This window comes from Eleutherodactylus coqui, chromosome 1 (genome assembly GCF_035609145.1).
Source record: "Eleutherodactylus coqui strain aEleCoq1 chromosome 1, aEleCoq1.hap1, whole genome shotgun sequence".
Taxonomy (NCBI): Eukaryota; Metazoa; Chordata; class Amphibia; order Anura; family Eleutherodactylidae; genus Eleutherodactylus; species Eleutherodactylus coqui.
In genome coordinates this window covers 513098598-513124185 of record NC_089837.1, presented here as the reverse complement: position 1 = coordinate 513124185, position 25588 = coordinate 513098598, and the positions used below count along the sequence as shown (strand labels likewise).

General features: G+C 45.9%; 1 protein-coding gene across 2 annotated transcripts in view; it reads left to right on the top strand.

Moving 5' to 3' along the window:
• LOC136588631 (leucine-rich colipase-like protein 1) overlaps positions 1-25588 on the top strand; it is a 389698-nt gene that overhangs the window by 37458 nt on the left and 326652 nt on the right. The window contains exon 3 of one of the 2 annotated variants that reach the window (XM_066588009.1): positions 9672-9794. The exons of the other annotated variant lie outside the window; for it this stretch is intronic. Within the exon in view, the coding sequence (XP_066444106.1) occupies positions 9672-9794 (123 nt within the window). The remainder of the gene's footprint in view (positions 1-9671; positions 9795-25588) is intronic. 2 annotated transcript variants of the gene reach the window in all.

Sequence of the window (25588 nt, the reverse complement as noted above, 5' to 3'; positions counted from 1 at the left end):
TCTATACCTCATACATATCTCTTACGCCCAAGGTAACAAGGGTAGCAAATTCACGTCGTCCCTTATCAAAAAAGCCCAAGCAAGGATTCTTATTAAGGCCATTAAATCCCCCACGGGCCATCGCGTCACATCTACCCCTGATATTGCTAAAGAATTTCAATCCTTTTATTCCCGTCTATACAACCTTAAAGATCCTCCCACTCCTGAAGAAAGAGCTGTCTTGAAAAAACAAATCGACCACTTCCTCAAAGACCTAAACCTCCCCAAAATTCCAGATGACGAGACCACATCCCTCCTGTCCCCAATCACCCCGCAAGAGATACAAGACCTTATAAACTCATCTCTCCCGGGTAAAAGTCCAGGCCCAGACGGCCTCCCCCTTATATACTATAAGGCCCTGAGTACTTCGCTCATTCCTAGATTAGTAGACTTGTACAATGCTCTCCTGAGCGGGACCCCCCTGCCTAGACAAGCGCAAGAAGCGCATATTACTCTGGTGCACAAAGAGAGCAAAGACCCTGAGTCTTGCGGGAGCTACCGCCCCATCTCCCTGATTAATTTCGACATGAAATTGTGGGCCAAAATCCTAACAAAACGCCTAGAAAAACATACTACCTTCTTGATCAACCCTGAACAGGCGGGCTTTGTGCGGGGAAGAGAGGGGAGAGACAGTTGTCTCAGACTCCTACATGCTGCTAGATTTGCCCAAAAACGAAACATATCACTCGCCTTAGTAGGTACTGATGCCGAAAAGGCGTTTGATCGCGTGAATTGGACATATATGGAGCAAGTCTTGCTACACTTTAATCTTCCACCCCAATTCGTCTCAGCGATCTTCTCTCTCTACGCAATGCCGCATGCGAGACTCAAGATTAACGGTTCTCTCTCCCCTTCCTTTGAAATAGGAAATGGCACTAGGCAGGGGTGTCCCCTCTCCCCTACGCTCTTTGTCCTGGCCTTGGAGCCTCTTCTCCAAAAAGTGAGATCGGACCCTTCCATAAAAGGTCTCAAATTTGGGAACGACACTCTCTCGACGGCGGCTTATGCCGACGATATTATTTTCCTTATTACTAACCCGGAGGAGGGGCTCCCTCGCCTGGTTTCTATGCTAGAAAATTTTGGTGACCTCTCTAATTTTAAAATTAATTTTACCAAGTCAATTGCTCTAAATGTTTCCATTCCCGCCAACCAAATTAATGCTGTCAAAAAAGTATCCCCATTTGCGTGGTCCGACACGACAATCGATTTCCTAGGCATAAAGATACCCAAGAAAGCGGAAGACCTATTCGCGACAAATTTCCTCCCCGTCCTGGCCAAAGTTAAAAAACTGCTAAGATCATATGATCTCCCTTTTATCTCATGGCTATGTCGTAAGAACATCCTAAAATCCTATGTTATCCCAATAATCCTTTATAAAATGAGGCTCCTCCCCATTTCCCTCCCAGCCAGCTTCTTCAAAGCACTTCGCACAATCTTTTCCAGATATCTCTGGATGGGAAGGAGGCCTAGACTGGCTTATGGCCTGTTGATTAAAAGGCGCACGGAAAGAGGAGTGGACCTCCCCTGTCCACGGGAGTTCTATCTTGCTACTCTCTTGAACCACTGGATAGAGCTTACACACCCTAGTAGAGATCCGCTGTTACAACGCCTGGCAAAAGGATCCTACGGCCCTACTCTGATCGAGGATCTCTGGTTCCCTGAGGGGACGAGCAGAAGAGATCGGAAGAAAAATCCTCTTCTGGAGGGAGCAATGGAATCCTGGGCTGTCTTGGGGAGGACCTTGCCCCCCCTTTCCCTCGCACGCCCCTGTCTGCCTTATATAAATTTATGAATCTTTCCCTAGACTCTTGCTCGACACGGGCGTGGAGGATGCTCTCTGGCAAACACTTCCATGATGTACCTACCCTAGAGCAGGGGGCCGACCTCACTCTTACGGACGATCTCCTACCAAATCGCCCCCTCCCCTTCTTGGTGTCGGCCCATGTGATGAAGGTCCTGAGCGAATTTCGGAAAACCCGCGGTCCCTCTAGACCACTTACCCCTTTTGAAACCGCAATTGGCATCTTCCCTAACCCCTCTTTGAGGAAAATTTCTCTTATCCGCAAAAAGTTCGTTTCCCGCCCCTTGTCTAGGAAACCTGCCTTCCTCTTCTCCTGGGAGAAGGAGCTACACATTTCCCTTTCAGAAAGCGAGACCAAAGCGATTTTGAAGACAGCTTTCGGCTCTCCCCCTGCGTCACCGCCCAGGAGTCACATTACAAGCTCCTGGCGCGGTGGTACAGGACCCCGCAGTGGCTGCATGACCATAATTTGGTGGCGGAGGACATGTGCTGGAGATGTGGGAGTTCCACAGGCTCCTACCTTCATATTTGGTGGGATTGCCCGAATGTCATTCCTTTCTGGAAGGATTTGGCAATCGTGTTAAAAAAACTCCTACCAGACTTAGTGCTCTCCCCAGATGTGGTCCTCCTGTGGAGACCTACCCCTGCCTTCCACCCGTACAAGCACAAGCTTGTCGCCCTGCTGATCGCCTCTGCCAAATCTCTTATTCCACTTTTGTGGAAGCAGAGGGACCCTCCGACGATGGCCCTGTGGAGGTCCAAAGTTGATAGGTTAGCGAATTTAGAGGAGCTCTCAAGCTGGTCAAACGGAACACATGATAGATTCTTGAAGATCTGGGAACCCTGGCAGGAAATTAGGAAAGCGGACTCGTGACCCAGGCACTCTAGTCCTCTGTGGTTGAACCCTCCTCCTGGTTCCCCTGTGTGGCGGTTGATCCCCGAAACGCCGTTTGCTCCCCTTAGCTCTAAAGAGGGAAGATATCGGGCGACCTTTTGATCGCGCATACGATCAAACGGCACAACGAGACACGGATCTACTCTGGAAGTGCAGTACCCCTCCTCTCCCCTTTCCTACCACATCTCTCCCCACCCCTCCCCTCTCTTCCCTTCCCCACTACTCTGTAATTTACTCCCCCGACTGTTTGTCTTGTACTGTCTGTATCTAAGAGGCGGCTGAGCGCAACCTATAACTATCTCACCTCAGTTACAGCCTCACACTCAAGAAGGGGTCCACATACCCCTCTCTTCTCGCTTAAGTGCCCCCCCCCCCCCAGCCTGTAGATGTATCGAGAGTTACGTTATATCTTGCTCCAGAACTCACGGGGGAGGCGCACCTGTGCCTTTATGGTTTATATTTGTACCCCTTCTTTGATATATGTTTGTTATGTATATCTGTGTTTATTCTAAAACCAATAAATATTGATTTATAAAAAAAAAAAAAAAAAGATCTTCAATCCACCATAACGGACCTTTTCCAGGAATTATGTCCCAATATTCCTATAGAACAAATGGAGATGGACAGACTCCACAGAGCGTTAAGAGCCCGCAAGGCTGGAGGCCCACCAAGAGACATTGTCCTGAAAATGTACTACCACCACTAAAGAAAAACTGCTTAATATGGCTCGCTTCATCTCAAAGCTCTCCTTCCAGGGTCACTATTATCAATTATTCCTTGACCTGGCCCCTTCAATCCTTGCTAAAAGGACAGCCCTCAAGCCCTATTTGGAAATTTTGCAGCAAAAGCGCATCCAGTATAGGTGGGGCTTCCCGTTTAAGCTGACATTCCTCTTCCAAGCTAAGACCCATACTATCCTGTCCCCGGATAGAGCTCGGCGCTGCTTTATGGACCTGTGCTTCCAGCTCCCAGCCCAGCAATCAGGTTCACCAGATGCATTGCAACCTTCTAGATCTCCCCGGAGACCAACGAGCAACTATGAGCCATAATCTTGGGAGGTGCTGCCTCCTGCCATTCAAGTCAGACTGACCTTGAGGGTGCCTTTCCAAGAAAAGTATCGAACTCCAACTGAAGAGACTCCAACATCCTTAAATACACTGCTGGACATGTTATGACCATGCGTATACTTCCCTGTCTTCCAAGGCCTTTCCAACTCCTATGTTCCACAGGCAAACTTTATAGCCTCCTAATGAAACAGAAAATGCATGATTGACACAGGCAACTCGGCAGCGATACCTTTATCACTTATGGACTAACTTCATATATGCATGTAGAATCGCCACTCCGCCGATAGAAGTAAAAAGAATGAAAAAACTACTGGAGTAAGGGAAATGGAAGTGTCTGCCAAAGACTACCCATGGACTGGGATTCTGGTTATCTTTAGTTAATAGACTCTAGAGTTTAGTTCTTGGGGCCTATACGCTCTATGCTACAAACCGACTCTCCTTTTCTAACTCTTTCCACCTTCTTCTCTTATTTACCTAATTTTTATTTTTCATATTTTATATAAAGCTTAAGAACGCCTCTTTGGCACTGTTGCCGTGTGTCGATCCCACGTTGTAGTTGATGTTATGACCACCAAAGCAGCTCTTACCATGCTAGTTACTTGTAATGTCTTAAATGTCTTCCATGTTGAATTTACAGGTCGGGCACCTTCTCTATATCGCTTCCACACCTCCTTCTCCCCACTCTCTCCCCCTCACTTTCTCCCCCTATTCTTCTCCCATGGGGCTGGGTGCCCCAGATATCCAATCTTTATAGTTCTTTATATAACTGCCCATGACTTTAAAAATTATCTTGCACAATGTGCAGGGCTTTAAGTCCTTCAATAAATGATCCAAAGCTTTCTGCTATTATAAAAAAGTCCATGCCAATATTGTATGCTTGCAAGAAATTTTTCCACTAATCCTTCCCCGCGTTCTCTCTTCACCCATTCCCATTTTTTTCATCAACTGCTTCATCTAAAACAAAAACTGTCACAATATGCTTCAACCGGTTAGTTCCCTTTACCCACACATCAACTATCTCTGACCCCAAAGGCCATTATTTATTACTCATGGATATAATTCAAGATGTCCCGGTAACCATTGTATCGTACTATACCCCAAATACCGGACAAATACATTTCCTAACAAAATTGTTTGAACTGGTAGAGACAAATAAATATGGGATGGTCATACTGTGCGGGGACTCAAATTGTATTTTGAACGCGGGCCTGGACAGAAACTCCATAACTCATCTGACACCTCTGCTGCCGCCCTAGCAATCCCTGTCACATAATCTTCGAGTATTGCTTACCCAGCACAACCTAGTCGATTTCTAGAGGGAAACCAACACTACCAAATATTTTATGCATTTTTCGGCCCCACACTCCCTATATAGAAGAATAGACCACATTCTAATATCTTCCTGCCACAAATAACCTGTTCTAAAAATTTTTCCATTCCTTGGATGGACCACAGCCCAGTATCAATATCCATGCAGCTCTTTAATGTCAAAACGCAGTAATACCACATGGGCCATTAATGATTCCCTTCTAGCACAACCCGAGTTAATGTCTCTGATAACACCACAATTAGAAGAATACTTTGCTATAAATAGCCCCTCCGCCTCCTCGCCCATGTCACTGTGAGAGGCGCATAAGGTAGTCCTCCGCCCGGCGAAAGAAAGTGCGCCTATCCCGACAACTAGAATTAGAGCAAAAGGTTCTACAGTTAGAAGACAAGGCCAAAAATCACCCATCTCGGGAGAATTTAAGATTAATCTCTCAGGCTAGGACAGAACTAGACCTATGTATTTCAAAACTTGTTGAGTGGAAGCTAAGATGGTCCTGCTGACACTTTTTATGTGTTAAATAACAAACTGTCTACTCCCTTAGCTGGCAGGCTATGAGCCAGTGCCACGATAAGCCCTTTTTTAGGCTCCGCACTAGACATAATACAATCAAGGCAAACCTACTCACTATAGTATCAGAGTTCAGACAACTTTTCGATAAGCTTTACTCCCAGTCACATCACTGATCCCCAGAACAGATAACCTCTTACTTTCATGATATCACATTTCCCATGCTTCCTAGCACATTCTTTGAACACTTGGCGGAAAAAAATATCCTAGAAGAAGTCATAGAAGCTATAAAAGCATTGAAAATTAATAAACACCCGGGACCGGATGTTTTTTCTTCTTCTTACTATAAAAATAAAATTTCCCCCATTCTGCACACATCTTGCAAATTACTTTAACGCCATCCGAGATGGACAGCAAATACGTCAGACTTCTCTCTTGGCAGCTATCTCCATGATACCAAAGCCTGAAAGAGATTTGCTGGATAAATAGTACTACTATATCCTTAATTAATGTAGACATGAAGCTTCTTACTAAAATTTTGGCCTTTTTGGACGACAAGCTCCAGACAGCATACGTCGATTCACCCACCTCACCCACATTTGTCAAAATAGGGGCATTCCTGCAAAGTTGCTCTCCTTGGATGTGTACAAGGCATTTGACACCCTAAGCTGACCATATATGTTTTCAGTACTTGAACACTGGAAATTTCCCGCTGAATTCCTCACATGGCTACGTATTTTATATTCTTCCCCCAAAGCCTTTGTTCATTACAAGGGCTTTTGCTCAGATAACATCTCGATCCGACGAGGCACAAGGCAGGGCTGTCCATTGTCCCCCCTCCTTTTTATTCTAGCAATAGAGTTAGCAATTAAAATTGGAAACAACCCTGACATCAGGTGAATTGAAATTGCCTCTATTCACCATAAAATTAGAATGTTTGCTAATGATATATTGGCTATAATATCTTCTCCCCATACCACTCTCCCTAACCTAATGGCGGAACTGTCCAGGTTTGGGTCTCTGTCTGGCCTTATCATTAACATCACAAAGTCAAAAGCTTTCAACCTCACATTACCCCCAGATATGGTCTCCCTACTCCAAACCAACTTCCCCTTTAAATGGATGATGGGGACATTGGGCTACTTGGGCATTAATTTAACAAGCTCCTTCACCTCGCTATATGAGCAAAATTACATGCCACTCCTCTGTAAACTCATTCATTGATCCTTTTTTCTTTAAATTAACTTTTATTGATAAATTTAAAATAATGCGCCTCAAAAGACATACAAGACACACAATGTCTAGAACACAACAAGAAGAGCAAGAGTCCCAGAAGACCCCATCGATAGTGAAAAAATATCTCAACTGTTAATCACTAATCAGCCACATGAGGATGAACCAGTGGCTAGTGTTAGTTCTGATACAGAATATCTCTCACTTAGGACATGAGTTATGCTACTAGCTGATACAATTCTAGTTTTTTTCCTTAGAGGGACCCCTAATGATAGTGCTCGCTCTCGAATAAGGGTAGTCAAAGATTAGACCTAGTGATGTGGGAGTTATTAGTAATTGTTAGGATATTGATTCAGAATAACATATTTATATTTGTAAGTGAAATGACTCAGTTCCGATCTCAAAGGAACTGGTCGGGTTCTGGTATTGGTTTGACGCGTTTCCGTCAACTAAGTGACACATTAGGAACCCTAGATGATTAGGAACAAATTGCCAATAGAGTAGCAATTTGGACAGGTGATACAGACTGTATTCGTCTTGTAGAAAAAGTAGAGCTGATACTGGCAAAGAGATGCTAAGAAGGAGAGTCTCGTTGTGATACTGAATCACGCTACAAATGGAGAATTCTCCTATCAGGCCGTCCAAAGTAGATGGAACACACGTTAATGTGGGTCCCTAATGACCAGGATTGTCATAGGGCCTGGGTTCATCCACGTGCAAATAGCGGACTAATAAGAAACCTTTGAGGAATAGCCCTCAAGTGGATTCCAGAGCTGAAAGTAGCTTAGCCCCTAGACGATTCTTATCACATCTGAGCCCATACTCAGCAGATAAGATAAAGTTTCATTAGCTTAATAGGTTCCCAAATGTAATGAGCCGATACTCGATAAATACAAGACCTAGTCCTAGTCCTATTCCTAGGGTGTCATGCTCTACTTTATACAGACATAGACTGCAGGGAGGATTGGGAGCCCCAAATATATTGAAATACTACCAAGCTGCCCAGGTGGCCCAACTAGCCCTCCTTCATTCTACAACCAATGTGCCTCTTTGGCTTGCTCTAGAGGCCATGGAATTATACCCTCTCACAGTGGACTTGATTTTGTGGAATACTCCGACTCCTAGACAACCTATCGCTAACCCCATTATAAAACATTCCCTAAAAATCTGGGATTCCATGAAATACTCTGGGAAACTTATCTCCCCTCACTTACATTTTTGCATAACTCCCTATTCCCACCAGGTCTTGACTCCCCACTGTCCTTTGAAAGTTGGACGAGCAAAGGTATATCCAAAATACACCACTTACTTTCGTTTTAATGGTATAATTACATTCCCTGCCCTTCAGGAGAAGTTTGGCCTACCATCTTCTGAAATATTCCGCTATTTACTGCTCAAGAATTTCATAACCTCTCTTCTCAAAAACACAAACTCCCCATTAAAAACAACCCCCTTTGAAACATTCTGTCTCAAATACCCACAAGCAAAAGGCCTTATCTCACAAATATATCCGGGCCGTGTACATACCTCCTATCGTTTGCAACTATCATATGTAGCAAAATGGGAGCGAGATATAGGCAACATTCCAAACGACGAAGAATGGTTCCAGATTTGGAGATCAACCAATTGTGGTGCCCGCAATACACTGATGTTAGAAACCTTGTATAAAATCCCATTACCCTGGTACTTAGTCCCTACAAGAATTGCTCACGCGGTTCCAGGTCATTCTAAAGACTGTTTCCGGGGATGCTCCTCCCCAGGAGATATGTTTCACATATGGTGGTCCTGCACTCGAGTCAAAAGACTCTGGATTAGAGTATACTTCCTCATCTATACAGTAGCTAATCAAAACCTGCATAAAAACCCATGGGAAGCCCTACTGAACAAAAGGATTACAAATATATCTCCAAACTCTAGAAAGCTGATTTCGTTCTTCATCCTAGCCACAAAACAAACTATCGCTCAATCTTGGCAAAATACCTCACTGGACTTCTCTGAGGTCAAATGGCGAATAAATTTGTACCTGATTAATGAGAAATTACCATCAATTTCAGAGGATAGGTATGACAGATTTCTGAATATTTGGACCCCATGGATAGATTACACCCTCCCTAGAGTGGAGGCCGACACCTCAGCTGCACTATAAATACAAAGTCCGAAAGCTAACCTTAGGGATCCCGCCCCCCTTGGGTTGCTGCCCCATGAGAGAAGAACGCCCCCTCCCTCTCCCTACCCCACCCCAATACCTACCTACCTACCTCCTTTTCCCCTTCTGCAAGTTGGTCCTGGCCAGGCCAATGAGGTTTTTGAACAGTTTTTCAAACAAAACAACAATAAAAGCTAGAGAAGAATCTGGCTATAATGGATTAGAATTATACTATTACCACTAACCCAGCCAGCCTTGTACGCCTTCATACATTATCTCAATGTTATATTCCTTTGTAAAATGAAACATTTTTATTAAAAATTTTGTTAAAAAAAAAATGTTAGCCCTCTGTGATTTTTATGGATAACTTGCTCAGAAAAACAATAAAGATTATCATTTTTAAAATTAGGATTGGGAAACCTAAAGCGAGATAAGTCTGCATGTCCCTGACTGCCTGCCATACATCCGCCACCAGTGCCACAGGATATTTATTTTGACATCTTTCAAGAGGCTTTGGTGACATATGGCAGATTTGACAACCCTGTCGTAAATCTGGGAGTTCTCCCCTTTGTCTGGGAGGCTGATGGACATTATGGAAGAGTTGACAAGCATGTAATCTTCACTAACTCCTATTTTGTCTGTTTTACATTTAGAACAATGGGAATCCATGTTTTCGCAGTCACCAATGTAACAGCGGGTGTTGCCATCCTGGGAGCTCTGTGTACAAAGCATTTTGTGTACCAAAATATGGTAAAACTCGGAAATGTCTCGGCCCGGTGAGTACCTGTAACCAGCTATTGTCCTGGTTTTTCATCCACACACAGTATAAGGGCTCAGTCACACGGGCGTTTGTACGCGCGTCTGTCCGTTGCGTTTGCCGGCTGCATTTAAATAGAACCAATGCTTTTTAATGGGAGTGTGCACATGTGCGAATTTTAGATGAGCATAAACACACGCCGCGAAAATTATAGGACACCGGTTCGCAGAAAGCATGTAACTGCAGCAAACCGGTGTTCTGTGTATGTGAAACCCGTGGATGTGAAACACCTTGCGCTCAATGGGGCTGGCCCCATTGACCACAGGTGGAACCCCTGAATGTGACAGCATCCAGGGGTTTCACATTCACTGTCAGCCGCAGCAGGGGATAGCGGGCAGCGTACTTTTTCCCGCCGTGACGCCCGCTTCGGGGACGCAAATTTTTGAACGCATAACTGATGCATTCAAAAATGTGTGCGTCAAAATGCTAGTTTGACTGAGCCCTAAGGCGTCGTTTACACGGGTTTTAAACTGGCATATCCATGTTAGATTTTTCGGCCATGGATCTGTCCATCTAATCCATGGTAGAATATTGAAGTTATAGTTTGGAATTCTGATATCTCTTGTCAATGGGGTAAATACGCATTTGCCCACCGGATCTGGTTTCCGTGTGATTGTCATGTCAATTATTATTGCTGTAATGTTGATTTCAAAATCTGCATGAAAAAATGTATCCTATATGATCTACATCCGGGATCTGCCTGCCAATTCATGGAGTGCTAAAATGGTGTGAAATGGGCCGAAAATTGGGTGCAGAATCTGTATTTAAGGGTGACTACCCACTAGCGTTTTTTTACTGCTAAATTTGCAGCGTTTTTTTTCTGCAGGGGTCTATGGACTTGTAAAGCTAAAATCGCAATCGCGCAATCGCGATTTTAACATTACAAGTCCCATAGACCCCTGCAGAAAAAAAACCCGCTGTGAATTTCGCAGTGAAAAAAAACGCTAGTGGGTAGGAGCCCTAATTCAGAGGCAAAATACCCCATGAGAGCAAGAACTATAAGACCTATGTCTGTCTAAGTAACTATTTGCATTGCCCATAAAAAAAATCCTGAGCAATTTATCTTCTAACCCTACATGGAGCTGATCCTCTTTTATCCCTCCTGGAAATGTATAGCTGAATCCACTCTCGGAGTGCTTGTACATGTAGCATTAATGCGCCGCACACTTTTACTGCATATCACATTTCCAATGCAGTGTTTGGATGCATGGGTTTTACAGATACAAAATATTAAAACCTTGTTTCATCTGTACAAACCGCGCATAAAATACTGTTGTCATTCAAGGAAAAAAACAATACAATTGGTGATGCCCCACGCTGCATTTCTAATCACTGAGTTTAAATTTTTCAAATGATTCAATAAAAATGATCAAATCTGACAAAAAAAAAAAAAACTGAAAACCTACTGATACAAAGATGCAAGAGCAGGAACACAGCAGCTCCCCGCAGCAGGCAGAAAGACACTGCTATATGGAGGGGCACAGGTGCAGAATACTGATGTACGACCGCTCTCACACCTATCATACATTGGGGGCTGCTTAGTATTATACCGGCACATAGATGAGGCTTGTATAGGGGGCCAGTCACACAGATATGTGTACTGCATCATGTAGGCTTACAGCTATTAGTGATGCCCCTACTATTACATCAAGCGAGTTGTCATGCATATTTTAAGGGCTCGTTCAGACCAGCAGAAATTCACACATTTTTCCGCACAGAAAAAAAACCGCAACGCGTGTGTGGGAGAGAATCTGCACCTGTAAAAGATAGAACATATAATAATCTTTATTTGTATAGCGCCAACTTATTCCGCAGCGCTTTCAGGCATGGGATAAATGTAAAACAATACAACAATTACAATGTGAGGTACATTCAGTTTGAAACAAATGGGGTGTGGGTTGTACAGGAGGTGCAAGGGGGGCAGGATTTGGTATGCTACCCTGAAGAGGTGCATTTTAAAGGCACGTCTGAAATTTCGTGCATCGGGAATTGTCCAGATGCCTTGGGGTAGAAGATGGGTGCTGCTCTGGGGAAGTCCTGCAGGTGAGCATGGGAGGTTCGTATTACAGGGGTGTTTAGTCTGAGTGTGTTAGTCGATCGGAGTGAGCGAATTGGGTGGTATACTGACAGGAGGGTGGCGATGTATGGTGGCGCAGCGCCATGCAGAGCTTTGTGGGTGAGGTTGAGGAGTTTAAATTTAGTGCTGCAGTGGATAGGCAATCAATGCAGTGACTGGTACAGTGCAGAGGCGTCTGAGAAACGGTTGGATAGAAAAAAAGAGCCTAGCTGCCGCATTTAGTATGGATTGGAGCGAGTCTGGTGTGGGGGAGGCCAATGAGTAGCAAGTTGCAGTAGTTGAGTCGGGAGTGGATGAGGGCGAGTGGATGAGTGTCTTTAGAGTGTCCGTGGTGAGCAACGGCCGTATTTTAGCAATATTTCTGAGGTGCATGTGGCATGTTTGGGCCAGAGATTAGAAATGGGGGTAAAGGAGAGGTGTCCAATGTGACTCCAAGGCAGCGGGCATGCTGTCTGGGGGTTATGATGGTCCCAGACACTGGAATGGAGATGTTGAGGGGAGGTCGGTTGGAAGGCGGAAAAATGAGGAGGTCAGTTTTAGAGAGGTTTAGTTTGAGAAAAAAGGAAGACATAGTATCGGCGATACAGAAAGTCAAGGACTTATACAGCTGAGTCAACAGAAAAATAAAAAAGTTATGGCTTTTGGAAAAAGGAGATGAAAAAATACCAAAAATCGTTTGGTCCTCAACGCCAAAATAGGCCATGTCATTAAGGGGTTAATAACAAAAGCTGAGCTTTTTTTTTTTGTTTTCAAGCGTAAAGTGTTATTAACCAACCATCCGGTGGGGCTGACCACGCCCCTTGGAAACCGTATTTATTAACCAGAAAAAAACGTCAGGCGGGCTGACCACGCCCCATGGATGACTTTTTTTACATTTATTTTCAAACGTAAGGTGTTATCAACCAACTGCAAACCCGAATTCACTAGAAAAACCACTGCAACTTTTTTTTTTCATTATGAGTGTATGGACTTTTTTTTTCTCACTAGCTGAACCAAATACCCATATAAACACGTTTTTTGATGCTTTTTGTTTTTTTTCTCCACCAAACCTTCCAACAACACCTCAAATAATAAAGAGAACATATAAACTCCATGCAGGTTTTGTCCTTGGTCAGATTTGCACATAGTATTCCAGCATTGGAAAGCAGCGGTCCTAACCACTAAACTACGCACCCTGCAGAATCAACAATCTTTAGACCTTTGGCGGGATCTCCATCTGCCGGGTTAATCGCCGCAAAAGAAAAAACTTCACTATCGATTAAGTCAGGCAGGCCCGCGACTGGTGCCTGGCTGGTCAGTTTTTGATCAATGTGTACTGTAATGATTTTAAGACCGTAACCAAATCTCAGTCACTCGTTTCCTTTGCGGGGTCCAAACAATTTTTCCAAGCATTGTTACATGATGACTTACCAGCTAGACCGACCTCCGGCGCTGCCAAGGGTAGGGTCCTTGCCAACCTGCCGCGTTGACTCCCTCTGTGTCAGGCCGAGTGCTACCGCCCACTCCTAGGCAAAGCCCCTCGAGCCGTACCCTCTGCGATACTCCGGCCTGGCGGCTCCCATGAGCGCATCTGCTTCCAGCAGCGAACCTGCCCGTCACTTGGAGAGTATGACAACGAAATTGACGGCGGTCGGTGACGACTCAACTGGTAATGCCGTTCCTGATGCCTGCTCACTACATCACCGCTACCAGCCTCGCGTGTCCCTGCGTTCCTCCTACTGCTCACCGACCTCCTCCCCAATTTGCCTTTAAGCAGAGAGTGTGAGACGCACTGTGTTCCCTTGCGACCTCCATCTACCTACGCCTGCCCTACTGCCCCTGCTGCCTATGCTGTGTTGGCTAAGAGAACCCTTGCCTTCTGCAACCCCCCGTCTCTCAATACCAAACTGGGCTATCTGCCCTGCATGCCGGCAGCCCGTGCAGGGGAGCGTGGGGAAGCATGCTGTATGCTATCAGAAGGCTGAGTATGCGTGTCCCTGCACCCCCTGCACGCGCTGCAGCTGAACCTCTGCCTTTTTTACTGACTGCTGGAGCCTTATCCCCTGGCCCTGCAATACCTACTTCTGCTAAGATCGAACAATTTTTGTGCCCCCCTCTTCCTGCTCCTAAACCTATCCCTTTCCGGTCACTGACCTCACTCCTGTAACCCCGCCCCCAGTCCCTGGCAGCTTCGTTAAGCACTCTGCTGCCTTCAAGGTCTGGGGATTTACAGTACATAATGGCTGGTTATACACAGGGGCCTGGGGATTTACAGTACATTATGGCTGGTTATATACAGGGGTCTGGGGATTTACAGTACACTATACCTGGTTATATACAGGGGTCTGGGGATTTACAGTACACTATAGATGGTTATATACAGGAGTCTGGATTTACAGTACACTATGACTGGTTATATACAGGGGTCTGGAGATTTACAGTACACTATGGCTGCCTATATACAGGGGTCTGGGGATTTACAGTACACTATAGATGGTTATATACAGGGGTCTGGGGATTTACAGTACACTATAGATGGTTATATACAGGGGTCTGGAGATTTACAGTACACTATGGCTGCCTATATACAGGGGTCTGGGGATTTACAGTACACTATAGATGGCTATATACAGGGGTCTGGGGATTTACAGTACACTATGGCTAGTTATATACAGGGGTCTGGGGATTTACAGTACACTATGGCTGGTTATATACAGGGGTCTGGGGATTTACAATACACTATAGCTGGTTATATACAGGGGTCTGGGGATTAACAGTACACTATGGCTGGTTATATACAGGGGTCTGGGGATTTACAGTACACTATAGCTGGTTATATACAGGGGTCTGGGGATTTACAGTACACTATGGCTGGTTATTTACAGGGGTCTGGGGATTTACAGTACACTATGGTTGGTTATATACAGGGGTCTGGGGATTTACAGTACACTATGGCTGGTTATATACAGGGGTCTGGGGATTTACAGTACACTATGGCTAGCTATATACAGGGGTCTGGGGATTTATAGTACACTATGGCTGGTTATATACAGAGTTCTGTGAATTTACAGTACACTATGGCTGGTTATATACAGAGGTCTGGGGATTTACAGTACACTATGGCTGGTTATATACAGGGGTCTGGGAATTTACAGTACACTATAGATGGTAAATTTGCTTGTACAGCTGTTGTTTTCATGGTTTTTGTAAGTATCTCCCCTGTTTACACAAGACAATGTGATGCCGGCAAACAAGGATCTTCATGTCCACATAGTAAATCAGGTCTGCTGACAAGTGAGCGTTTGCTTGTGATAATTTGCTCACTACTTGCTGGTCGTCTCATTGCAGCTTACTGATATAATAGTTGCTGGTTTATTAAAAGTCCTCTTGTGTAAAGTAACAGTCTTTTGTTCTTGACTGATTTGTGCATTTATTTAAATGGCTGTCTCCTATGATGATATGTCAGCAAAGAACTATTGAACAATAAGTTATCTGCGTAAATGCAAATAATAATTCCCACTTGTACACTTCAGTGACACTTTCTGAGCTGGAGCCTGACAGACAGTTCCTTCATGTAAGGGTGCATTCACACGAGCATGAGCGTGTGCATGTATATGTGCGCCCAAAACTGGCGCACCCACATACGTGCACAAACATGCATGAATGTATGTCCGTGCAGCATTGCTTTCAATGGGGCCACGGCTGCTGCTGGTGGGCCCATTGAAAACAATGGTGTGCCGGCAACCCTGAAAATCATTCATATCTGGTGTAAAAAATTAAAAAAAAATACATAGTCACCTCTCCGCTGCTGGCAGGGGCTCAAGCGCAACTAGTCGCTTGGGTCCCATCACTGTAATGAAGTTCTTACAGCAGGCGTGGATTTAAAATCCTCGCCTGCTGAAAGGGCTCTGTCTGATTGGCTGAGCGCTTAGCCATTCATTGAATGACAGCTTAGCGCTGCCTGTGATTGGTCACAGCGCTTAGCCAATCACAGCAGCACTCGGCCATTCATTGAATTCATTGAATGGCCGAGCGCTGCCTGTCATTGGCTGAGTGCTGTGACCAATCCCAGGCAGCGCTCAGCTGTCATTCAATGAATGGCTATGTGCTCAGCCAATCAGACGCCGCCCTTTCAACAGGCAGGGATTTTAAATCTTCACCTGCTGAAAGAACTTTATTACAGTGACGGGACCAAAGGGGCTAGATGCGCCTGAGACCCAGAAGGGGCAGAGAGGTGATTATGTATTTTTTTATGTTTTACTACAACTAGGATTAATTTTCAGTGAAGGGCTCATATTTAAAGCCCTTTCTCGAAAATCACTGCATGGGTGCTGGCATCCTATTGCTTTCAATTGAAATCAATCGGAGAGCTTTGCAATCCTCTGCCACTGTTCTGTTAGTGTTCAGTGATGAGGGGACTCCCCGCGGGGAATATTGACACGTACCACTGACCTATGGTGCACGCATGTCCTATCTTTTATAGGTACACCCGTTTTCACGCCTCTAAAACACGGACATGTGAACACACCATAGGGAACCAATGGTTCTAATAGACGAGTGGTTATGTGCGCACATATGTATGGACATAAACATGCTCGTCTGAATGCGCCCTAAAGGTACCTTTCAGCATCACAGACTGAATTCCCGACCACTTTGTCCGGAATATGAGATTGTCTTTTTATATAACTCCATTTTCACAAACAGCACAAAATTTATACTGAAAATCTACCTTTAATTTCTGCACCAAGATCTGCAATCAAATCAGCCCCTTATTAACAGACCCCTGGGACCTGCACCTATCTCTAGTTGTGGACCCCACTGCCCCGGTCTGACTGTATGTAGTGGCCAGGTGTAGTCAGTAGTTACGGAAACAGCCGAGTGGTCCTATAATATGGCTTTTGCTTCAGCCATAAATAGTGAAGTACATACAGCAGTCTCACTGTACTACTGGTGGGCTTCATAATATTACTTCTACATAACATCAAATATAGGTACAAGCAGCACTCTTTTCTAGCTTCAATAAGGCAGGACTGTATTCACTATGCACGTCTCAGAAGGGAACTTGAATCCAAAAATTCCAGATAGATCACAGATATTAATAGTGGGTGGGCGCATCTCCGATGCCCCCCACTGTCACAGCGGGAGGCTGGCTACTAGTGACAGCCGGCTCCCGCTGCAGGATAGTGCGAGATCTGCTATGATCTCGCGCTATCCCTATGACGTAAGGGTACGTCATTTTGGGGAAAGTACCCCGCTCCCATGACGTACCCTTAAATTATGGGGAGGGAAGAGGTTAAGCAAGGGCTTCTAGTGTCCTGAGGTTATCCAGGGGGCGGAGTCAGCCCGCCTGACGGTTTTTGTTAATAACAATGGCTTCTAGTGTCCTTGTGGTTATCCAGCCTTCTCTGGGGGGCTTGGACCTGCCCGACTGAAAGCATATCAAGTCTGGTGATGATTTTATGGTTGTCTGGGAATAGGTTTTAAACGCAAAAGAGCAGCTTTCAGAAGCCGGATGTTATCCGGGGAGCTCGGGCCCACCCGATGGAAAGAGGAACAGAGGGTGGTTATCAAAAGCTTGAAAGTTATGAGTAAAGTGCAGTCGCGCACCTTCGGTTATTTTGCTCATTTCGAGGTTGAAGTGTTGCCTCTCCTTAATGTTGAACGTGGCAGAAAAACTAGGAATATATATTTAATAATTATAATAGTGTTGTTGTTATTACTATTAATAATATAGTGATAAGGATAATAATGATTATGGTTATAATAATAATAGGAAGAAAAAGAAACCTTTGGTGATGAGAGAGGGATTTTAGTGCAGTGTGTTTCTTGCCAGTTTTTGCTCTTATAATTGTAGTATCCCCGTCTGTCATGCGGGAGACCGCTGTCTGTTTCCCCAACAGGAGCCACAGCTGAGGGGGAAGAAGGTTTCAGGGGTATAAGGGTAGAGATAGGTTGATACTAGAGATGAACAAGCACACTCGTCCGAGCTTGATGCTTGTTCGAGTATTAGGGTGTTCGAGATGCTCGTTACTTGAGACGAGCACCACACGGTACTCGAGTCAATTCCATTTCCTTCCCTGCATGTTTAGCACCATTTTCTGGCCAATAGACATGCAGGGAAGGCATTACAACTTCCTCCTGTGACGTTCCAGCCCTATCCCACCCCCCTGCAGTGAGTGGCTGGTGAGATCAAGTGACCATTGAGTATTTAAAGCGGTCCCGCCCGCGGCTCGCCTCAGACACACACTGGCAGAGATTAGGGAGAGTGGTACTGCTCACTCAGGGATAGTGTTAGCATCTTCAAGAACCCCAACGGTCTTTCTAAGGGCCACATCTGACCGTGTGCATTACTGTTGTGGCTGCTGGAAGCAGTTTTGCACCAAAAATTTTTTTTTTCATCTCAGGCTCTGCAGGCTATTACAGCTATAGCGTTCTCAGTCTGCAGTCAATTATACAGAGTATAGGGGCAGTACTGGTGAGGCAGGGACAGTGGTAGTGTAGAATCCTGTCTACAAGAACCCCAATGGTCCTTCTTAGGGCTACCTGTGACCGTCTGCATTTTACTGCGTGGCTGCTCGGAGTTGTAGTGCTTCAGTATTACGCAGCTAGGCCTTTTTGCAGCCTTGCGTATAATTTTTTTCTGGCTGCAGTTTGTGTTACATAACCGCTGTCAGCCTCCAACTGTACGCCAATAATTCCCTAATTTTTTACAGCGCTGTGTGTCTGCTGTCAGCTTCAGGCACATTGTACGGCAACACCCACTGACAGAGGGAAAGTCATATACACGCTATATAGCCTGTATTCTTTTTCCAAAAAAATTACAATAAAAACTCCTTCTTAGGGCTACCCCTGACCGTCTGAAATTTACTGTGTGTCTGGTGGGAGTTGTAGTGAATCACTATTGCATCGCTAGGCCTGTTTGCAGCCTTCTGTATTCTTTGTTTCTGCCTGGAGTAAGCGTTACAATACTGCTGTCAGCTTCCAACTGTACGCCAATAATTCCATAATTATTATTTACACCGCTCTGTGTCTGCTCTATTCGTAATTCACCATGCTGAGGGGTAGGGGTAGGGCTAGAGGACGTGGACGCGGGCAAGGACGCAGAGGTCCAAGTGAGGGTGTGGGCACAGGCCGAGTTCCTGGTCCAGGTGAATCGCAGCCAGCTGCTGCGGGATTAGGAGAGAGGCAAGTTTCTGGGGTCCCCAGCTTTATATCACATTTTTTGGTTCCACGTGGTAGACCTTTATTACAAACAGAGCAGTGTGAGCAGGTCCTGTCGTGGATGGCAGAAAATGTATCCAGCAATGTATCGACCACCCAGTCTTCTACGCCATCCACTGCTGAAACTTTGAATCCTCTTGCTGCTTCTCCTCCTTCCTCCCAGCCTCCTCACTCCATGAAAATGACACATTCTGATGAGCAGACAGACTCCCAGGAACTGTTCTCGGGCACCTGCCTTGATCGGGAAAAAATGGTTCCTCTCTCACCTGAGGAGTTTGTCGTGACCGATGTCCAACCTTTGGAAAGTTCTCGGGGTCCGGGTGATGAGGCTGGGGACTTCCAGAAACTGTTTCAAGACCTTTCAGTGGGTGAGGAGGATAATGATGATGAGACACAGTTGTCTATCAGTGAGGTAGTATCAAGGGCAGTAAGTCCGAGGAAGGAGCGCACAGAGGATTCGGAGGAAGAGCCGCTGGACAATGAGGTGACTGACCCCACCTGGTTTGCTAAGCCAACTGAGGACAGGTCTTCAGAGGGGGAGGCAAGTGCAGCAGCAGGACAGGTTGGAAGAGGCAGTGGGGTGGCCAGGGATAGAGGCAGGGCCAGAGCGAAGAATCCCCCAACTGTTTGCCAAGCCACCGTGCAGAGGCCTAGGTATTCAAAGCTATGGATTTTTTCAGTGAGAGCGCGGACAACCGACGAACAGTGGTGTGCAACCTGTGTCACGCCAAGATCAGCCGGGGAGCCACTACTACCAGCCTCACCACCACCAGCATGCGCAGGCATATGATGGCCAAGCACCCCACAAGATGGAACGAATGCCGTTTACCGCCTCCAGGTCGCACAACTGCCTCTACCCCTGTGCCCCAACCTGCCACTCAGATCCAACCCCCCTCTCAGGACACAGGCACGAGTGCCTCCCGGCCTGCACCCACACCTTCACCTCTGCTGTTCTCGGACGCATCCAGCAATGTCTCTCAGCGCAGCGTCCAGCTGTCGCTAGCACAAGCGTTGGAGCGAAAGCGCAAATACGCCGCCATGCACCCGCACGCTCAAGCTTTAAATGTGCACATTGCCAAATTGATCAGCCTGGAGATGCTGCCGTACAGGCTTGTGGAAACGGAGGCTTTTAAAAACATGATGGCGGCGGCGGTTCCGCGCTACTTGGTCCCCAGTCGCCACTATTTTTCCCGGTGTGCCATCCCAGCCCTACACCAGCACATCTCCCGCAACATCAATCGTGCCCTCACCAACGCGGTTACTGGCAAGGTCCACTTAACCACGGACACGTGGACAAGTACTGGCGGGCAGGGCCACTATATCTCCCTGACGGCACACTGGGTGAATTTGGTGAAGGCTGGGACCGATTCAGAGACTGGGACCGCACATGACCTACCCACACCCAGAATAGCGGGTCCTTCCTCTGTTCTGGTATCTGCAGCGGTCTATGCCACCTCCTCTAAACACTCCCCCTCCTCCTCCTCCTACGCAACCTCTACCTCTCAATTAAGAAATGTGAGCAGCACGTCGCCAGCTGTCGGTGCGGCGCGGCAGCACAGCGGTGGGCAAGCGTCAGCAGGCCGTGCTAAAACTACTCAGCCTAGGTGACAAGAGGCACACGGTCCCCGAACTGTTGCAGGGTCTGACTGAGCAGACCGTCCTCTGGTTTTCGCCGCTGAGCCTCCAACCTGGCATGGTCATGTGTGAATACGACCGTAACCTGGTGGCGGCTCTGCAGCTCGGCAGCCTCACACACGTGCCATGCCTGGCCCACGTCATACACTCTTATCCAACTAATTTTTCCGTCCTTCGCCTACGCTCATGGTACCCCAATGTTTCAGAGATTACTACAGAAATTTTACTGGGGTCTGCCTGCCTATACTTATGCTACAAGAAAGTTACAGGGGTCTGCCTATACTGCTGCCACTTAAATGTTACAGGGGTCTGCCTAAACTGCTTCCACTTTAATGTTAAAGGGGTCTGCCTATACTTCTGCGACATAAATGTTACAGGGGTCTGCCTATACTGCTGCCACAAGGATATTACTAGGGTCTGCCTATACTGCTGCCACTTAAATGTTATAGGGTTCTGCCTATACTTCTGCCACGTAAATGTTACAGGGGCCTTCCTATACTGCTGCCACAATGATGTTACTGGGGTCTGCCTATACTGTTGCCACGTAAATGTTACAGGGGTCTGCCTATACTTTTGCTACAGAAATGTTACTGGGATCTGTCTATACTGTTACTACAGAAATGTCAGAGGGGTCTGTGTATACTCCTGCTACAAAAATGTTACTGGGTTCTGCTTATACTGCTGCCACGTATATGTTACAGGGGTCTGCATATACTTCTGCTACAGAAATGTTACTGGGATCTGTCTATACTGTTACTACAGAAATGTTACAGGGGTCTGCGTGTACTTCTGCTACATAAATGTTACTGGGGTCGGGGGCGTGGCCTGGACGGCTCTAATGGCGGTCGCTTTCTGTTGAGCTCCGTATAGAGTATCACCCCAAGCAACTTCCAAAGCGAATAGGAAGAACCCCGAGGTCCCTAAACTTACCGGAAAGGTGCCGGAGGAGCTGCTGCACGCACCGATGAGCAGGAGAAGATAAACAAGAACGGGACCCAAGAGGCTGACCGACTTCTTCCCGGCGCGCGGCGCTGAAGGGGAGCTGTCAATGGAGGACAGAGCACTGAGCGGTGAGGAGGCAGGGGCGGCGGGGGTGGGGGGGGGGGACCTCGCTCCTGGAGGCGGCGGGAAGCGGGCTTCCCCCAGACCTTCGCCTCCACAGCAATCCAAAGTGAACAAGGAGAAAAAACAAAATCAGTGCACCCAAAATCAGAGCAGCAGGAGCAGGAGAGGGACATGATAACCCTGCAGAGCACAGTGGAGGGAGAGGGGGGGGGCTCACCGGCTCAGCACCATCCTTCTCCTATCCCCCACTGTATATGCAGCGCCAGCAATCCCCCCAGGCTGCACCAGGGGAGGAAAACGTTAACACTGACTCCCCCAGCACAAGCCCTGAAAAAAGGAGACCCAGGAGAGAGGAGCCCGGACATAATGTGCCCACGTTTCATAAAATCACTGGGGAGACTACATTAGATCCCATACTAAATATAGCTTGCTCCAGCCAAGCTGCCTCTGAATATTTTATCAGAGACATGGTGCTTGCATTAAGAGGTTCCCTCCAAAATGAATTATCAGCGCTCAACACACAAGTAAGCTCAGCAATTAACGGCTTGGGTGAGAGAGTTGACCAATTAAAAAACAAGACAGGCGAGATAATAAACTCTCATAACGAACTTATCAACGCCCATTACAAACAAGAGGAAGAGGTGGTGATGCTGAAAAATAAAATGGCCGATATGGAAGACCGCAACAGGCGCAATAATATTAAGTTCAGAGGAATCCCTGAAGAAGTGAGACCAGAGAAACTAAACAGCTTTGCACAAGACCTTATCAAAATGCTATTGCCAAATTCTAAACCAGAAGAGAATATCCTAGATAGAATACATAGGCTCCCCAAGCCCAAAAACCTACCAGACAACATCCCCAGAGATGTGATAGCCAGGGTGCATTTTTACCATACCAAAGATGAACTAATGCGAGTCTCCAGGAACCTGAAAGAACTCCCGCATCCATTCAACAATATTAAACTGTTTTCGGATTTTTCACAAACCACCATGCAAGCCCGGAAAAAATTCTCTCCTATAACAGCAATATTGAGAGACAACAAGATCCCATACAGGTGGGGCTTTCCAACGAAGCTATACGAAAACAAGGAGGGCACCCCCAACATCATTACTTCATACGAAGGAGGCGCATCCTAGTTAAAAAAAATGGGGCCTTCCTGCACCAGAAGAAAATGCCCCCGCCTATGTATCCAGGGACTGGTCACAAAAACAAGCTTACAGACCCAAAAGGCAACCACCGTCCCACCGCTAGCTCAACCCGCATAATAATACCTCGGATAGAGGTCTTCAGAAAATTGAAGGGGTGCCATCCGTACAGTGGCCGAAACTCAAAAAACCCTATCAATTGCCTTTATTTGCAGGGCCATGACAGGCCCTAAGATCTACAAAGGTCCTTTTTTGTTATATTCTCACAGGAAAACAACCAAAATACTCAGAATCAAAAGCTTTATTTCATTGACAAACCTCAATCCCTCCCACAACCTCCTTCCCACCAAGATCCTACCACAAGAACCACAACTCACCAAGTCATCACTCGACCTAAATAAACCTATCCAGCCAAGAAGCATCTGGGGAAAACCCAAGACATCACCAGCTTACTACTCCACGCATAAATGGAGTTAAACTTACTATCATTAAACGCCAGGGGCCTCAACTCACCCTACAAGAGAACCGAACTAATTCAACGACTCCCCAGGAACATGTCGGTTCAATTTGTGGAACGCCCATAAAACCGTGATTGGGGTACGATGATCCAACAGGGGTCTATATACAAAAAAGAAAAGGAAAAATTACTTAAAGATACCCTTTCAAAACTAGCTACACTAGAAAAAGAACTCCAAGATTCACCATCCACTAGTACTCACAATATGCTAATAGAAACAAGACTAAAGGTTAGGAACATCCTTATAGACAAACATGAAAAAAATCTGAAACACTTAAGATCTACATACTTTATGAGTAACAACAAATTTACGCGAGTAATGGCCAACAGGGTCAAACAAAAAAGGATCAAAACAAAGATCCCCTACATAATAGACCCATCCTCAGGCAACAAAATATCCAACCCGCTAGAAATAGCGGAAATATTTAGGAGGTATTACGAGTCACTGTATAACCTTGACAAAGAGCCCTCAACTCCGCAACCTAATGAGGAAGAAATAAATTGCTTTCTGTCCTCCATCCAGCTGCCAACACTGAGCGAGTCCCAACAGGATAAATTAAATGCACCTATTTCCCTACAAGAAGTATTACAAGTCATCAACAAATCCAAGAAGGATAAAGCCCCGAGACCTGATGGTTTTTCCTCCGAGTACTACAAAATTTTCCAAAAGCAATTAGCACCCCACATGCATAACGTGTTTAACCAAGCTATGCAAAGGGGCCATCTCCCCCAGGATATGTTGCAGGCAAACATAGTCACATTACCAAAGCCAGGCAAGGACACCTCATCCCCCGTCAACTTTAGACCGATATCATTGCTTAATAATGATACCAAATAATACGCAAAAATTTTAGCTACACGACTTCTTGAGGTAATCCCAGACCTAGTCCACAGTGACCAATCGGGGTTTGTGAAGGGAAGACAGACATCGGATGCCACCAGGAGACTACTGGACGTATTGGGGGAGGTGGAGGCCTGTCGGACGCCTTGTCTGCTCCTTACTTTGGACGCGGAGAAGGCGTTCGACAGGATCCACTGGGGTTACGCCTTTTCGGTGTTGAAGAGGTTGGGCTTTGGGGGAACATTCTTGGGGGCGATCCAAGCTCTATATGGAACCCCCACAGCAAAAATTCTTATCAATGGAGTTATATCAAACACATTTACGATCACGAATGGAACTAGGCAAGGGTGCCCCCTTTCCCCCGCCCTACTTGTATTAACCATGGAGCCCCTGGCCGAGGCAATTCGCATGGAGGCCAACATCCGAGGCGTCCCATTATCCTCTAGACAACATAAGGTGGGCTTATTCGCAGATGATGTCATTTTAATGCTAACCTCCCCCATTGAGTCTCTCAGAATAGCTTACGACCTACTACAAAAATTTGGAAAGATCTCATATTATAAAATTAACCCAACAAAATCCAAAATATTAGCTTTTAATATCCATCCAGAACTTCAGTCCCAACTTAGGAAGGAATTCCCATTCGTGATGGAATCTAAAGAAATACAATACTTAGGTATATCAGTGACATCTCCGGTGAGGAATTTAATGAAATCTAACATCACGACCTTGATGGAGGAAATTCAGGGCGACCTCCGGAAATATGGTGGGGCGGAGTTCTCCTGGGTAGGGAGAATTGTACTATATAAGATGCTAGTCTTGCCAAAGATATTATATAAGTTCCGTACACTAGCAATTAATTGCCCCTCCAAACTTCTTAAGGAACTACAAAAACAGATGATGGCGTTCATTTGGGGGGGGAAAAGACCAAGAGTAGCGGCATCCATTATGTACAGTGCTAGAAGACACGGAGGAATGGGAGTCCCCAACCTAACTGCATATTATAAAGCAAACATAATTTCTCAACTAAGAGAATGGTGTATACCACAGCCAGGGATTAGCTGGCCAAACATAGAGCAAAACATAATGGGGAAGAAATCCCTTAAAAACCTACTTTTAGCAACAAGTTTGAACCCCGACATCAGACCAACAAAAAATCTCTCGATCAACACAGCATTAACCACATGGAAACTTTTAATACAAAAATCTGAGAAGCATGCCCCCAGAAAGTTGGTTCCTCTTCCGATAGGTATACTTGAGTATTGGTCGGAAA